Source organism: Hyla sarda, chromosome 1 (assembly GCF_029499605.1).
Source record: "Hyla sarda isolate aHylSar1 chromosome 1, aHylSar1.hap1, whole genome shotgun sequence".
In the NCBI taxonomy this organism is placed as follows: Eukaryota; Metazoa; Chordata; class Amphibia; order Anura; family Hylidae; genus Hyla; species Hyla sarda.
Genome location: NC_079189.1, coordinates 300,797,284 through 300,815,195, shown reverse-complemented (window position 1 = coordinate 300,815,195; position 17,912 = coordinate 300,797,284). Strand labels below are relative to the sequence as shown.

The following is a 17,912-nucleotide window of genomic DNA, read 5'->3' as shown; positions in this document are numbered from 1 at the left end:
CCCCCAGACAACTCCTTTACAAATTATCTGTGTTTTATGGCTTGAGATGCAACACTGTGCAAGAAAAATTTGCCAGAACTCTGGTACAAGATTGTGGCACAGTTTAATCCAACTAGTATTTGGTATAAGCTTAGACAAGGCAATCTATAAATAAAACTGCATTATGAACATGAAGTTCTTTAGGTACAGCTTTAATTTGATAGACATGGTATATCCATAGGGTAGGGTCATACGTGCCGTATTTGCTAGGGATCAATCTATTATCGGTTTTGGAGCAAGACATGATGTCCCAGATGTGCTCAATCGGATTCAGGTCTGGGGAACGGGCGGGCCAGTCCATAGCATCTATGCCTTTCTCTTGTAGGAACTGCTGACACACTCCAGCCACATGAGGTCAAGCATTGTCTTGCATTAGGAGGAACCCAGGGCCAACCGCACCAGCATATGTCTGAGGATCTCATCTCGGTACCTAATGGCAGTCAGGCTACCTCTGGCAAGAACATGGAGGGCTGTGCTGCCCCCCCCCCCCCCCCCCATAGAAATGCCACCCCACACCATTACTGACCCACTGCCAAACCGGTCATTCTGGAGGATGTTGCAGGCCGCAGTACGTTCTCCACAGCATCTCCAGACTCTGTCACATGTGCTCAGTGTGAACCTGCTTTCATCTGTGAAGAGCACAGGGCGCCAGTGGCGAATTTGCCAATCTTGGTCTTCTCTAGCAAATGCCAAATGTCCTGCACGGTGTTGGGCTGTAAACACAACCCCCACCTGTGGATGTCGGGCTCTCATACCACCCTCATGGAGTCTGTTTCTGACCATTTGAGTGGACACATGCACATTTTTGGCCTGCAGGTAATTTTTCAGGGCTCTGGCAGTGCTCCTGCTGCTCCTCCTTGCACAAAGTCGGAGGTAGCGGTCCTGCTGCTGGGTTGTTGCCCTACTTCGGCTTCCTCCACATCTCCTGATGTACTGGCCTGTCTCCTGGTAGCACCTCCATGCTCTGGACACTACGCTGATAGACACAGCAAACCTTCTTGCCACAGCTCGCATTGATGGGCCATCCTGGTTGAACTGCATTACCTGAGCCACTTCTGTGGGTTGTAGACTCTGTCCGCCAGCTTTCAAAAGTGAATAAAACATCAGCCAGGAAGCATAGAAAATGAGAAGTGGTCTGTGGTCACCACCTGCAGAACAACTCCTTTATTGGGGGTATCTTGCTAATTGCCTATAATTTCCACCTGTGGTCTGTTCCATTTGCACAACAGAATGTGAAATTGATTGTCAATCAGTGTTGCTTCCTGAGTGGACAGTGTGATTTCACAAAAGTGTGATTGATTTGGAGTTACATTGTGTTGTTTAAGTGTTCCCTTTATTTTTTTGAGCAGTGTAGAAAGGTCCACAAAAGAAAATATATTCCTTATTATGATGGGTTTCAATTATCTTCTTTCAAAATAAGGACATTTTTCAAAACCAATCCCTCAAATGTTATTAAAAGATTGATAGTAAAAACTACCAAATCTAGTCTTCCTTTTTATTACTTCCTATTTCTTTTTTTATCTTAGGGTAAATAAATGTTTATCCCAAGCTGGTTTAAATTCTCTTGCTGTTGATTTTTAACCACATCTGTTTTACAGATAGGGGAAAAGATGTCTGATTGCGGGGGTTAAGCCGCTTGCACCTCCCACGATCTCCCAGCTCCGTAGACGTACAGAACATGGAAGCTTGGGGCTTCCGTGTTCATGATGTCATGCCCCACCCCCTCCAATTATGTCTAAGGGAAGGGGCATGACGGCTAGTACACAATTGTCATGCCCCCCTCCCATAGCCATGAATGGAGGGGGCGTGACTGTGGTGGTCGCTTGTCATCCAGCATCGGATTACAAGGTGCCGTGCTGGAGATCACGGGAGGGGGGGGGGGCGTCAGACATCTTATCCTTTGGATAGGGGATAAGATATTTAGAGGCGGAGTACCCCTTTATTGTCTAAAGAGATGGTCCTGGTCGAGCAATGAATCATGCTTACTTTGTATTAGAAATTTACTAACTGATGTTAATAAATATATCTAATCACTATTTTTGAATAAAATATATTCATACACATGGTCATTGAGCCTCTGCATCTTCCTTCCTTTAATTGGTAACACTCCTGCACTACCAGAGAGGCCAGTAAAGTAATGGGAAAACATTCAAGTAATATGAAGTTGTTATATTTTTCATTGTAAAAGCTGTCACCTGGATTGCAGAGCAAGTCGCAACGCTGTACAGGTAGATTCCAGTTTTCCAAGGTGCATACTGAGTTTTTCAGAATCGGTCTTACACTCCTCTAGAGTCGCACTGAGCTGTTCATTCATCTGTTTTAAACGGTCAAGGTGCCTGGAATACAATTGTTGGCAATACTAATCCTACACATCTGAGTTTTGCTCAAGTATATATCAAGAAATGAAATAATTGTGCTTGATATTAAATATCAGAAAGGTAGTGTAACATTTATTGCTCTGCCATGGATGACTAATGATGTGCTTCTCACCATTTTAACCACTTCATCTCAGACTCTATATTGCTTGGATGTATCTCAGAAGGACATGACACAGATGTCTGGCATCCAGGGAGACTCTGAAGATATTGAATGACACTTCGAACTGCTGAGATAGGAGCCTGAATAAAAAAAAGAATATATGGAAATCATACAGGACTTAACAAAAAAAATAAAAAAAAAATAAAGATTTCTTCAACACAGTGTGCCAAAATGTACAGTGGTTAAAATGCTTTGTTTTTGGACCTATGCTCAGAATCACATTAAAATGGGGAATGGTTGCTGTTTTACTGTACAACTGCAGCTGCATCTCCCTCCTCAATGTCCCGTATTTACTTCTTCACACTACACTGGATCAGTGAGCGATACTGTCCTAACATTTACAGAAAGGCTGTGAACAGGTAAATGGGAGCTATAGGCTGCTTGAATGTGAAAATGCTATTTCTTTCTAATAAGACATAGTACATAGTTTAATATATTCATATGCCACTAGATTCTGGAAAATATTACCGTATTTTTCACCGTATAAGATGCACTTTTTCTTCCCCAAAACTGGGGCGGGGAAAGTTGGTGCGTCTGATACGGCAAATACACATTAAAACCTGTCCTATCGCGGCGGTCCCTGCGTCCATCAACGGCCGGGACCCGCGGTTAATACAGGACATCACCGATCGCGGTGATGCCCTGTATTAACCCTTCAGACGCGGCGATCAAAGCTGACCGCCGCGTCTGAAGCAAAAGTGACACTAACCCGGCTGCTCAGTCGGGCTGTTCGGGACCACCGCGGTGAAATCGTGACTTCCCGAACAGCTTACAGGACACCGGGAGGGACCTTACCTGCCTCCTCGGTGCTTGCTCCGTGCTGGGATCCCCTGCATGGCCGGCGCTCTCCTTCGTCGCCATCACGACGTGATGGCGGCGACGGAGAGCGAGGACACCCGGCAGCAGAGGCGTTTCGGAGCGACGGGGACACCCCGGGGACGCGGCGACAGCCATGGAGGGTGACATCATGGGCAGTAGTGACGAGCAGTGACGGTCCGGAGCGGTGGGGACACGTGAGTATTACCTCCTATACCAGTGGTCTTCAACCTGCGGACGTCCAGATGTTGCAAAATAACAACTCCTGGCTTGCTGGGATTTGTAGTTTTGCGACATCTGGAGGTCTGCAGTTAGAAGGTTCAGAATATTTTTTTTCTAGATTTTCACCCTTTAAAATTGCGTCTTATATGCCGGAGTGTCTTATATTGTGAAAAATACGGTACTAGTACACTTTATCAAATGTCACCTTAATTTATTTCATTTTGTTAAGTATATAGTACTTTTCTTACCTGATGAGATTTTGGCTCACTAAGGACAGGATAATGTTCAGATGTAAAACTATTAAGTTCTTCCAATAGAGGACTACCTGGGGGAGAAGCTGTAGCAGTAGAAAGGCCTTTATCTCGCAGAATGTCTTGTAAATTCTTTACCTAGAAAATAAACACATCTGGGCTGTGGTAAGGATTTCACCCAGGCATCAAATCCATGGTGATGGTGGTTGTTCACTCTTCTGTGTAAAAATAGGGTATCGTTTTTTGTGTGTGTATTTTTTTAAGCTGTTGCAATTATATCTAATGTCTAGTTTTAAGCCACATGCTCTGCCTGGCTCCTTCTGTATGGTTCCTTCACAAATATTACAAATATTAATAAAGCACACAAAGTGTATACTGATACTACTGTAAGTTGATGTGAATACAGAGGGGCATAAATACTGTTTCTACTTAAATATTATGCAATTCCAGGGTTCTTGTCCAGAATGCCAATCTCAACCAAGCAGTGGGTAGGTGTTGCAACAATGCTCAACATACAATACAACAATACTTGAATAGGCCTGAGCTAGAAATTACTGCTCAATATTTGGTACGTTTTGAGGCCACTTTATTTTCAGTAATAGAAGGATACCAGCTTTGAAACCACTATGATCATGCATTAATGGTTTATCTGGTATCCCATCAATGTTATCAGTGAAAAGGTCTCTAGGAAATCCCCCATACTCCATTTGAAATGCTTCAAAATGCTGATAAATGTGTGCACTCAGTGTATTTCTTAGAAACTGGTGCTAAATATTTGGTCCCAAATAGAAAGGGAATTTCTGCCAGTTTGCCCTAGTTACTGGGATGTGTTTAAAGCTTTTTTTTACCAAATAGCAAAAAAAAAAAAAAAAAAAAAAAAAAAAAAATTATAAATTCAAAACTGGACCCCTAGCAAAGCTTTCTCAAGCCAAACACCTGTCAAGTGTTGTGGGTCTTCATTTGTCACAAGCTGGAATCTTATACATGGGAATCATTGCACCTTATTGAGCAACTACATGATCTGGAACTACCCACTTATACTTTTCATTTAACCCTAAATTTGTAATCCTAATATAACAACATTGGCCCTCATTTACTATTTTAAACCCGACTTGTTTTGTCGGGTTTTTTTGGCGCATCTATGTCTGCGACATGTCTGCAACATTTTTTCCCGACAGACCCGATGTGGATTCTCCCAAACCCGAAAAAGGGGCGTAACCCGACATTTCTGAGCTTTACCACGTATTTATAAAGGTTTCCAACCCGAATTTGTTGAATTGTTGTGGATTTTTTCCCGACAACTCAGAGGAGTTGGAAACCAAAACCTACAAAACCAACGTGCGACAAACAGGATGCGACATAATAATAAATACCAGGGGGAAAAAGCAGTCGGGTAAGAAAGCAAGATAGACTTACAACCCCATTTTCTAAGTAAATGAGGGCCATTGTGTATGAACACAGAGTAAGCGCTCATGCACAACAGTAACACGTCATCATCATCACAATTTATTCTTCCTAGAGTTGCTTAATTTTTTACTCAAGTTAAATTTACAGGACAGCAATGAGTGCGCCATGTGCCCCCTTCTATGCCGATCTGTTGTTAGGTTGGTGGAGGGAGCACTCATGTACCCCGAGTGCTTTCCTGGAAACAGGTGTATAAATGGTTCAGGTAAATTGATTATGTCCTTATATTATGGACTGGTACACAGGAAGGATGTGGTCTATTTATAAAGTTTGTAAATAATGGCCAACTTAAAGGGGTATTCTTGTGGAAAACTGTTTTTTTATTTTTTTAAATCAACTGCCAGAAAGTGCCAGAAAGTTAAACAGATTTGTAAATTACTTCTATTAACCCCTTAAGGATGGACCCATTTTTTACCTGAATGACCAGGGTCTTTTTTTATTTTTTTATTTGACATGTATCTCTTTAAATGGTAATAACTTTACCATAGATAGTTTTTTTGTGACATATTGTACTTTATATAACTGGTGCATTTTTGTTGACACATGCAGGATTTTTTGTGAAAAACTTCAAAATATTGTGAAAAACTGGAAAATGTCTGGCTTTTTTAAATAATTTTTTTATGGTGTACACTGTGCGGTAAAAGTGATGTTATATTTATTCTGTGGGTCCGTACGCTTATGGCGATACCCATTATATATAGCTTTATATGTTCTTTTTCCTTTTCTGAGCAAAATTCTTTTTCTGCCATTCATTTTTAAACAGCCGTAACTTTTTTATTTTTCGTCCGCCGCAATTGAGTAATGGCTTATTTTTTGCGGGATGAGCTGTACTTATTGGTTTCATTTTTGTGCTACATGCTTCCTTTTGATCTTTTTTATTCCTCTATTTATACCAAAATTGGCAAATTTTGCGCTTTTTTTTATGGTGTTCACCATGCGGGATTATTTAGATTATAGTTTTATATTACACGTCATTACAGACGTGGAAATACCTATTATATATATGAATTGTGTTTTTGATTTTTTTTGGTGACAATACAGGGCTTTTATTCGGAAAAGGGCATTTTTTTTTTTTTACACGTCATACTTTTATTGAAGAACTTTTTATTCATTTGTTTACACTTTTTATAGGTATACTATGCTGCAATACATTTGTACTGCAGCACAAAATAACCTGATGAGCTGCACACACTACAGCCTGGCTGGATCTCACAGGCTTCCGTAGCAGGCAGACAGGAGGTTATGATCTGACCTCCTGCTGCCATAGCAATCAACAGCGACCCGCGATGGTATCGCAGCACCGCCGTTGGAGAACAGGGGAAGAGCGGTCCCCCTGTCAACATCATAGATGCCGTGATCAGGACTGATCACGGCAACTAGGGGGTTAATGTTGCCGGGAGCGTCGCGATCGTGGCTCCGGCAGCTGCAGCGGGACTCCGGCTGTGATTAACAGCTGGGTCCAGTCACCGATCTCCTGCCGGAGATCGCTATAACGTATGCACACGTCCAAATGCGCGAATGTGTCGGATGCTTGGACGTATACATACGTCATATAGCGGGAGGGGTTAAAAAATCTTAAAGGGGTATTCCAGGCAAAAACTTTTTTTTATATATCAACTGGCTTCGGAAAGTTAAACAGATTTGTAAATTACTTCTATTAAAAAATCTTAATCCTTCCAGTAATTATTAGCTTCTGAAGTTTTCTGTCTAACTGCTCAATGATGATGTCACGTCCCGGGAGCTGTGCATGATGGGAAAAGCAGTTAGACAGAAAACAGCAACTCAACTTCAGAAGCTAATAACTATTGGAAGGATTAAGATTTTTTTATAGAAGTAATTCACAAATCTGTTTAACATTCCGGAGCCAGTTGTTATATAAAAAAAAGTTTTGGCCTGGAATACCCCTTTAATCCTTCCAGTACTTATTAGCTGCTTAATACTACAGAAGAAATTATTTTCTTTTTGGAACACAGTTCTCTCTGCTGACATCACGACCATAGTGCTCTCTGCTGACATCTCTGACCATTTTAGGAACTGTCCAGAGCAGCATATGTTTGCTATGGTGATTTTCTCCTACTCTGGACAGTTCTTAACCCCTTAAGGATGCAGGGTTTTTCCGTTTTTGCTTTTTCATTTTTTCCTCATCACCTTCTAAAAATCATAACGTTAAAAATTTTGCACCTAAAATTCCATATTATGGCTTATTTTTTTGCGCCACCAATTCTACTTTGCAGTGACATTAGTCATTTTACCAAAATATCCATGATGAAGCAGAAAAAAAATTCATTGTGCGACAAAATTGAAGAAAAAATGCCATTTTGTTAATTTTGGGGGCTTCCGTTTCTACATTTTTCAGTAAAATTAAATCTTATTTTTATTCTGTAGGTCCATACGGTTAAAATGATACCCTACTTATATAGGTTTGATTTTGTATTACTTCTAAAAAAAATCATAACTACATGCAGGAAAATTTATACGTTTAAAATTGTCATCTTCTGACCCCTATAACTTTTTTATTGTTCCACATACGGGCCGGTATCAGGGCTCATTTTTTGCGCCGTGATCTGATGTTTTTATACATTTTTTCGTGCCAGCTCACAAACAGCTGGGTGGCCACCACGGGGCCAGAGTATCCTGACGTCACGACTCCGCCCCCGTGTGACGTCACCCCCCACTATGCAAGTCTATGGGAGGGGGCGTGATGGCCATCACGCCCCCTCCCATAAACTTGTATAGCGGGGGGTGACGTCACACGGGGGTCGCCACCCGACTGTTTGTGAGCTGACACCGTCGCGTGCAGCTCAAACAGGTGGGTGGCGAACACAAGATTGCTTTGGATAGGGGATAAGATGTCTCAGGGCCGGAGTACCCCTTTAAAAACTCAGGGATCAACTCAACACAAAGTCACTTTACACGTCAATACCTGCAATATCCCTTGGCTGTGAATAGAAGATGAGGGACACCCGCTTTTGTAGTGAATGCATTGAGTGCCCCTACATAACTCTGAAAGATGATTTGGTCCCCATAACAAAGAAAAAAATGTACTAAATGACTATAGTAACCGTATGATTAAAAATGGTGTTTATGCTGCGATCTGTCTAAGCAGAAAAATTTATGTTTGAAAAAAAAAAAAAAAAAAAAATAAGATTTCAGCACCATAGAGCGTTTGCTCCATTGTTTAAAAGAGTAGTCCAGTGGTGACCCAGTGGTGAACAACTTATCCCCTATCCTAAGGATAGGGGATAAGTTGCAGATCGCGGGGGGTCAGACCACTGGGGCCCCCTGCGATCTCCTGTACGGAGCCCCGACAGCCCGCGGGAAGGGGGCGTGTCGACCTCCGCACGAGGCGGCGGCCGACACGCCCCCTCAATACAACTCTATGGCAGAGCCGAAGCGCTGCCTTCGGCAATCTCCGGCTCTGCCATAGAGATGTATTGAGGGGGCGTGTCGGCCGCCGCTTCGCGCGGGGGTCGATACCCGCTATCTGGGCGGAGAGCCGGGGCCCCAGCGGTCGGACCCCCCGCGATCTCAAACTTATCCCCTATCCTTAGGATAGGGGATTCGTTTTTCACCACTGGACTACCCCTTTAAATATGGTGGCAAATTGGGACCCAAGATAAAGGATTTTCAAAACTTAGTAATATAAATAATATTAAGGGCAAAGAATGGAAGAAATACTTTTGAGGAAGCTACTGAGAATATTTGACTACTATAAAACTAGAAGAGCAGGAAACTGCTAAAGCAGGATAAGGGCACAGAGATTGTTATTGAAACCTAGACAGTCTTTTATGGATGTGCAGTACACATATAAATCAAACTAAGCACCTTTGTTTGTAGTTTTTCCTTCTCCTCCTTGAAGATATTGAGTGTAGCTGTTGAGCTATTGAGCTCCTTGTCTGTAAGACGAAGTTTGACCCTCAGTGCTGCGTTATTCTCCTGGAAGCGTGTAATCTCAGACTGTAAGACGTTAGCATCATCATCTGAAATCTGTATGGAAAGAGTTTAGATTGTGAATACCATTAGCTATTAGTGATGTAAGTATGTTATGCCATATTTTTGCCAAATTTTGAAATCAGGAAGGGTTTTCTTTAGGCAAATACAGCCAATACATGTATTACTTCTCTGTATGTAGTCAGCAATGTAAATAATATGGCACAGATTTATCAATCTGTTGAAAATCTGGAGTGATTTTTGCACAGTAACCAATCACAGCTTACTTTTCATGTTACCAGAGCTTGTAAGGATATGAAAGCTGATCTATGATTGGTTTCTATGAGAAAATCACTTAAGTTTTTGTCTTCAGCGGATTGATAAATCTGGGCCAAAATGTTTTCTTTCTAGTTGTCATCAGTATGTGCAGCAACATGTTTATTAAAGGGGTACTCACGTGGAAAACTTTTTTTTTTTTTTTTAATCAACTGGTGCCAGAAAGTTAAACAGATTTGTAAATTACTTCTATTAAAAAATCTTATTCCTTCCAGTACTTTTTAGGGGCTGTATACTGCAAAGGAAATGCCTATCTTTTTGGATTTCTCTGATGTCATGACCACAGTGCTCTCTGCTGAACACTACTGTCCATTTTAGGAACTGTCCAGAGCAGCATATGTTTTCTATGGGGATTTTCTCCTGCTCTGGACAGTTCCTAAAATGGACAGCAGAGGTCAGCAGAGAGCACTGTGGTCATGATATCAGAGAAATCTAAAAAGATAAGCAGTTCCTCTGTAGTATATAGCCCCTTAAAAGTACTGGAAGGATTAAGATTTTTTAATAGAAGTAATTTACAAGTCTGTTTAACTTTCTGGCACCAGTTGATTTAAAAAAAAAAGTTTTCCACGGGAGTACCCCTTTAAGTTCTAGGAAAAGGTCCTGAAACAGTTTTTAAGAAAAAGCACAGTTGTGCTTTTTTAAATGAAGTTTTCAACGCCATGATTGTACACAAACAAAATGGCAAAATACTGCAGCAAAACCATAAGGTAGAACATGCTGCCATTTAAAGGGGTACTACGGTGGAAAAAAGTTTTCAGATGAACTGGTGCCAGAAAGTAAAGCAGATTTGTAAATAACCTCTATTTAAAAATCTTAATACTTCTAGTACTTATTAGCTGCTGTATACTACAGAGGAAGTTGTGTAGTTCTTTTCAATCTGACCACAGTGATCTCTGCTGACACCTGAAGACACCTTTTGTTTAAAAATCGGATCTAATTTTATATGCTAGACAGTTTATAAAAATACAAAACACTGATGCGTGTCCTAAATAAATGCACAGTTTTAAAGTATAAGGTGAGCATTGGATGTTTGAAGGTCTAGGAAATAAAGTGTAAAATGATGTAAACAGGGCCAAATTGTGTTTGCTTATTAAAATTTGATGACAAATTAAAAATTAACCTGCAAACTAGTTTGCATAGACCAAAGGAGAAATTGTACCTTGAATTACCAATGGCAACTCAAATGAAAACAAAAACTGTTTGCACTGCTGGTTGCACCACTAAAAAAAATGGTTCTCAATGGAAATAATGTTCATATAACCAAGTAACAGGGCTGGACTGGGGAAATTATTGCATGACACCAGCCTCATGGCATAATGCAATCAGCCCCTGGTCACTGTATCTGTTTGGCATCAATGTCATATATGGTAGATTTCTCTGCCCGACAGCTACTTCCGCTGTGCAAAATCTAAGAAAAGGCAGATGAGCAGAGTCGGTGGGAGCTGGAGAGGCTATTTGTCTCCATCACCTACATTTTTACTTGACACTGCCAGCCAGGTCAGCTGGCCCAAAGGGCAAGCAGCGCACCGGGAACTTTCCTGGTATCCCAGTAGGCCAGTCTGGCCCTGCCCTGTTACTTATTTTTCATTCCATGACTAGCCACTGTTATTGATGAAAAGTATAGAACTCATTGAAGACCTGATTTAATCCATGTACAATTTCAGGCTTTTCATTAGAACATAGGTCATTGGGGGACGCCACACTTTCCTCCCTTGACCTGTTCCCAGGTGGATTTTTCCAGGAGAATACACATGTTTCCAGGGAAGAGATTACTTCTTGCAGCTGTAAGAAGAGGTCATTCTGATATGCTAAAAAAAAGAGAAAAGAGGAAATAATATTGTAACAGGGGTTGTCATATTATTAATTAACAGTTTTTTTTAATTAGAATGATTTAAAAAGAAGTACTCCTGTGTTTAGATATTGCTGTTATAGCTGTTATGGAGGCCCCGGGTGTTATTTTAATTACGTCCCAGAGTGTCCAAGGAAATGTATTCAGTCACATTTTTAACTGCTCGGACCATATGCTAAAACATATTTGCTTTCATAAATCTGTTCCTATTTTAAGATTGTTTATATATAAATTTTCTAGAGAATTTTTATTAGGTGGCAGCCATATTGCCTGGGATTTCTCTCTGCTACGTTGACAGTATTTAGAGAGATGCTTTACAGCAGCCACATTGTTTTTATAAGGTGCACTGTATGGTAGTATGGTATAAACAATTCTTTATTCTGTGGGGCAATCCCATTAAAGCGATACCCTATTTATATATTTTTCTATTATTGTACTACTTTGAAAAAAAAATCTAACTCTTTTAACAAATAACATTCTGACCCCTTATGACTTTTAGTTGTATGCAGGGTCATATTTTGTGCCATCATCTGTAGATCCTTATATAATATTTGTTTAGATTTTTTGATCATTTATAATAAATGTTTTTAATTCTGATGTGACCAGAAATCAGCATTTATAGCGTTTTTTTATTTTGATTTTCAGTTACACTATTCACCATGCGGAGTCATGTACATTTTATACAGTTTGGACAATTCCGCACATGACAATACCAAATATGTTTTATAAAAAAAAAATGTAATATGAAAATGATAGTGATTTATATTTTAATTGGGGGAGGGGGGCTTTTATATAATTTTAACCCCTTAAGGACCACAGGTTTTTCAGTTTTTGCACTTTTGTTTTCTCCTCATCATCTTCTAAAAATCATAACGCTTTTAATTTTGCACCTGCAGAATTTTTTTTGAATTTTTTTTTACTTTGGAATTTTTTTTATTGACCGTGCGGTTTAACAAAAATTATATTTTTATAATTCGGATATTTACGCACGCTGTGATACCACATATGTTTATTTTTATTTTTGTTTAAATTTTTTTTTTTATGGGAAAAGGGGGGGGGGGTGATTCAAACTTTTATTTAGGAAGGGGTTAAATCACATTTATTCACTTTTTTTTTAGCCCCCATAGGGGACTATTACTTGCAATACTTTGATTGCATACACTGAACAATGCTATGCCATAGCATAGCATTGATCAGTGTAATCTGTGCTTGATTGCTCGACCTGGATCTCGGTAAGGCACCTCCTGCTGTCCTCTTAGCTGTTCGGGAAGCCTCGATTTCACCGCTGTGGTCCCGAACAGCTCCGCTGAGCTAACCGGCAGTGATTTCTCCTGGTTTAGACGCCACAATCGACTTTTATCCCATCTAAAGGGTTAATACCGGACATCAGCCTGATTGGCAATGTCCGGTATTAGCTGCAGGTCCTGGTCGCCGATAGCACATTACAGGAGCCAGCCACAGACGTAAATATACGTGGTTGTTAATTTGCATTTACTGTACAATGCTGCACCTATTGCTATGCATTGTACCCTATGATCACAGTAGCCCTCACTCACTGCCTAAAAAGCGAGCGTGCTCCCTTCATAGACACTTAACACTTCAGGGTGTACATGTATGCCCTTGGTCATTATATCCAAGGTGGCAAGGACATACATGTATACCCTGTGTTGTCTTGGGGTTAAAGGGGTATTCCAGGCCAAAACTTTTTTATATATATCAACTGGCTCCGGAAAGTTAAACAGATTTGTAAATTACTTCTATTAAAAAATCTTAATCCTTCCAATAGTTATTAGCTTCTGAAGTTGAGTTGTGGTTTTCTGTCTAACTGCTCTCTGATGACTCACGTCCCGGGACACAGCTCCCGGGACGTGACATCATCATTGAGCAGTTAGACAGAAAACTTCAGAAGCTAATAACAATTGGAAGGATTAAGATTTTTTAATAGAAGTAATTTACAAATCTGTTTAACTTTCCGGAGCCAGTTGATATATATATAAAAAAAAGGTTTTGCCTGGAATACCCCTTTAAAATGTTGATAAATGGAAAAATGGAAAATTAGAAAATTACCAGAAATGTTACTAATATGCATAAGGGAGCATTCACATCAGATTTTTGCAATACGGTTGCCGTATATGGTTTTCTATTTGTATAGCAAACCATATTCACTGATCTCCCATACAAAAACCTTATACAACTAGATGTATCTTATTTTTCCTGTGCACAAAACCATGGTCAACCATAGTTTTGTGCACAGTTCTGTCCTGTTTTTAAACTTCCTCCCTGTGGTGACTTTGCGGAAGCACTTGTACTACTACTCTCATCATGGAACAGAGTCTGCACCATGTTGGAAATAGTAGTAGTACAGGGGCTGAGGGACCGATTGCACCAGGTCTCACTCCTGAGACCTGCTGTGATCCTAACTTATAAGCATGTTGAGTGGCATTCTTTGTTCCCCAGCCGGCCCATGATGTGAAGAATAAAAAATCTCTGCACTGTTACTCTGTTACTTTGAATTACCTGCTGGGAGCCCTGATTGGCTGGCACCAACTGGCCAATCACTGTTCTTGGCGGGGACTATGAAATTACAGTGATGTGATTTCATATTTCTGGGAGCAGAGTTTGTTCCCATGATGTGAGGAGTAGTAGGAGAGATGGCTCCTGCCAGAGAAGCGGGCGGCATTGTGCTCTGCTCCCCGGCCGGCCAGCTCCCAGTAATATGAAATCCCATCACTGTAATTTCATAGTCCCTGCCGAGAGCCGTGATTGGCCAGTCGGTGCTGGCTGCAGGAGTCCTGGGTGGCTGTGTAAAGGACTTTTGTAATAAATAAAAACCGTACGTGGTTTTTATAAATATACAATTACATATGGTTTTGTCAGTTTTTCGTTTCCTGTTTTGGGGGGAAAAAAACCTGATTCAAAACTGTATGTAAAAAATGTGATGTGAATGTAGCCTTTGTGATACTGTGGCAAGGAAGGGATGTATTTCCTTGGCTCACCCTGGAGAAACCTCCACCTGTGGCCTAATGAATGACGCAGCAGAGAGGGGAGGTGTTTATAAGGAAGAGATCCAGTGTAATCTTTGCTCTCCCTAGGAAACAGCAGGCTGGCTGTAAGGGGGAGACACGGGCTCTCCCTAGGAAACAGCAGGCTGGCTGTAAGGGGGAGACACGGGCCCTGTTGAGGGAAAAACACAGCCGGAGCTGTGAGTGGTCCAAGAAGTGGTGTGAACTGTGAGTAGCAGGTTGCAGGAGGCACATGTTTAACTGGCAGCTCACCAGTTAGTAGTCAGGGCATGGTGATATGTGTCGTCAGTGGCCAGACGGTCTAGGATTTTATTTTGTTCCTGCGTTATGTTTGTTTTTTCCTGCAACCTGTCTAAATAAAGCTGGCAAGGTGCCAGACTTGCATGAATAACCATTGTCTGCCGATTTATTGAGAGAAAACGTGTCCTGTGGCAGTGTCCAGGACGATCCCAGAGCTATCCTCAAGGAGGAATCCTTACACCTTACATAAACATTTGATTTAAAGAATACCTCTAATGCTTTTTACACACATTATGGCATCTGGCTGCACTGTGCATGATAGCAATTTATGTAAATGACATAAATTTATGCATTTCAAATTTGGCACTTAAATCCCTGAACGGAGCACAATTCTACCCGCTCCCCGACACTCTTCACTGCATATTTTTATGCATTATGAGACAGAGCTTCTGTAAAATCCCAACAATATAATGAGTGTTTTGTCTGTTTTTGTGAATAGGGGCACCATCAGAAATAGCTGAGCCACAAACAAGCAAATGGTTAAGGCACAAATAAAGGAGTTATCCAATTTGTGTATCACCGGCTCTCCCATAGAGATGCAAGGAGGGGACATTTAGGCCACAGCTTCGTGCCGTGGTCAACACACTACATCCATGCAAAGACCTGGTGCCAGGAGGAAGATTGCGGAGGGCCCTTAGCTGTCGGACCCCCCGTAATCTAACACCTATCCACTATCCTGCGGATAGGGGATGTAGATTTTTTCATATTGTACTACTCCAAACAAACTAATAAAAACAAACAAACAAACATGTCTTATCTGACAACATTTCTTATTTCTTCTGTTATATGACAGAAGAAAGTTAAATTGATTTATGAGTATCATTGTGTTGTTACCTGTATTACCAGGATCTAACAGTGATGACTGGCTTTCATTTTCTGAATGAAAAGATTCCTCCATATTTTCAAATGGTACTTCCTTATTCCATCATTGTCCCCTTTCTGACAAAAGAAAAGCAGTTGAGCTGTAGAATAGGCCATATTGCCATGGATTCTATTATCAACCTCTTGCACTGTTGACTCTAAGCAATATTAGAGTTCATTGATACAAATCTCTTGAAATAGAAACACATTTGCATTTCTTTATAATGGCTCAATAGATTGTATAATTATTTTACAGTGACAGTGATGGGTCAATAACCTTCAAATTCCTCTCTATATTCATAGAGTTAAGGCAATGAAAAATATATCAATTAATAATTAATACAAGTTATTAAGAAAAATCTATTCTCCCTGCATAGTGCAGTGAACATTTGAAATATTAATAGTTTTATAGTATACACCGTAATGGTACAAATAATGGAGCACTATGTTTCCTGTAACCATAGTGATGAGAGCAATACAGACAACTCCTGCCACTGTGGATTGCTCTTTTCTCATGTGGAACTGCCATTGTAATTTACTGTTCTACCTTCCTCAGTGGTTTGCCCACTAGAAATGTTAATGCTATCTCTCAAATAGAAGTAGCGGTTCTTGATATATATACAGCTTAGTTTAGGGCCTCCTTCCCACCTTCTTTTTTGGCCTTTCTTTGACTTCTTTGGCATTAATTTATGCATTCATTTTTATTTGTGACATTTGCATGTCTGATGTAAAGCGTCAAAAGTTGCAAACTTTTGCAAAACCCCCATTTGTGCAAAAATGTTTGCTTCACCAAGTACGTGGGGCTCAATGTAAAGTAGTTGGGAAGGGGAGTGGTTTTCTGCTCACAGCAGATTTAATAGAGCTTCTAACATAAAAATTCCACAAAAACTACACACAAGTTAAAATCTCTGATGGACAGGTACCTGGACTACTTTTTAAACTTGCACAAACATGTTTATCTAGGCAATTGTCCCATAGTGGATGATACCGCAATCCAGGGTTGCAATTAAGGAGCACTAAAAGCATATAGAAAAAAAGAGAAGAACATTTGGAAAAAAAACATTATGTAACAGAGAGTTAAAGTCATAATGATACATTTTTTTCCACAAAACACACACTATAAAATCTGCCGTACTTGCTTGGAAGAAGTCAGGAAGAACAGGACTAAAGAATAGGTAATAAAACATGCAGAGAGTTGTTTTTTTAATAAAAATCAGTGTGTGTGTCTGGTCTGCAGGGCTGTGTATATATGCAGCAAAGGTGTGTGTATTTGTAGCAGAGATTTCTGTGTATGTGCAGCAGAGCTGCATATATATAACGAATGTGCAGCAATGCTGTGTGTATACAATATTTGTGCTGCAAAGCTGTGTATTTGCATACAATGTTATAAAGAGTGTTTAAAAATACAGCACTCAAAAAAAATCACAAAATAAAAAAGCATAGTGCAAGACAGGCATTACAGAGCAATATTACAAAAAAAGGTATTACAGGAGTATTTCTGGGTATTACAGTTGCAAGTCTACACCACAGGTCTAATAACCCAAATTTGAAGGGGTTGTCCAGTGACATACAACTGATTTCCTATTCACAGGATAGTGGATAAGTCTCTGATCGTGGGGTCTGACTGCTGGAACCCCTCACCATCTTCTTATTGGGATGGCTCTTTGAGAGGAGACTGTGTAGACAGCACATGCTCCATTCATTTCTATAGGAGCGCTGAAGAGACCCGAGTGCTTTACTCTGCTGCTGTACCATTTCTGTAACATTAAACAAAGAACACCTGCACGGCATATTACCTCCATAATCATTAAAGAATTTCCATCTTATCAAAAAATGCCCGGGGTCTCTGAATTAATACCACTCAGTACAGCTCTGAAGGCAATATTTTGCACTACAACAAGAAAAGAGCAATAGCTACTGATACAAAATATAAACTTCATTAGAAAAAATGAAAATTACAATATCTCCAATGTGCAGGAAACAACAAGACAATTTAAAAACAAGACTAATGGCAGGACCCCATTATGCCACTATAGTAATATAATAATGAGAAGGGTATCAAACTAATGATGATAAAATGTTGGGAGGATTTGTAGAAAAAAATCACTATTGCACTGCAGTAATGGCGTAGTAAAGTGCACTGAGTATCAGGTACCAATGTCCTCACTTAAACTCCTAGACTATTGCATATTTATCCCCAATTATACTTGCCGAGCATAGTAAACAAATAGTCAGGAGTCTTGCCGCGGTCAGACATGCTGGCCGCAGACACACTCCTTCTCC

At 40.3% G+C, this 17,912-nt stretch overlaps 1 protein-coding gene across 4 annotated transcripts in view; it reads right to left on the bottom strand.

Annotated features, from left to right (window-relative positions):
- Positions 1-17,912, bottom strand: part of LOC130269369 (colorectal mutant cancer protein-like) — an 80,347-nt gene that overhangs the window by 37,027 nt on the left and 25,408 nt on the right. For 3 of the 4 annotated variants that reach the window (XM_056518100.1, XM_056518103.1, XM_056518101.1), the window contains 6 exons: positions 15,603-15,707; positions 11,235-11,404; positions 9,156-9,317; positions 3,864-4,004; positions 2,530-2,657; positions 2,235-2,375 (listed from right to left, as the gene is read on the bottom strand). In XM_056518100.1, the coding sequence (XP_056374075.1) occupies positions 2,235-2,375; positions 2,530-2,657; positions 3,864-4,004; positions 9,156-9,317; positions 11,235-11,404; positions 15,603-15,666 (806 nt within the window). In that variant the 5' untranslated portion in view covers positions 15,667-15,707. Of the gene's footprint in view, positions 1-2,234; positions 2,376-2,529; positions 2,658-3,863; positions 4,005-9,155; positions 9,318-11,234; positions 11,405-15,602; positions 15,708-16,552; positions 16,646-17,912 lie in introns of all 4 variants that reach the window. The other variant, XM_056518102.1, reaches the window with a different exon arrangement.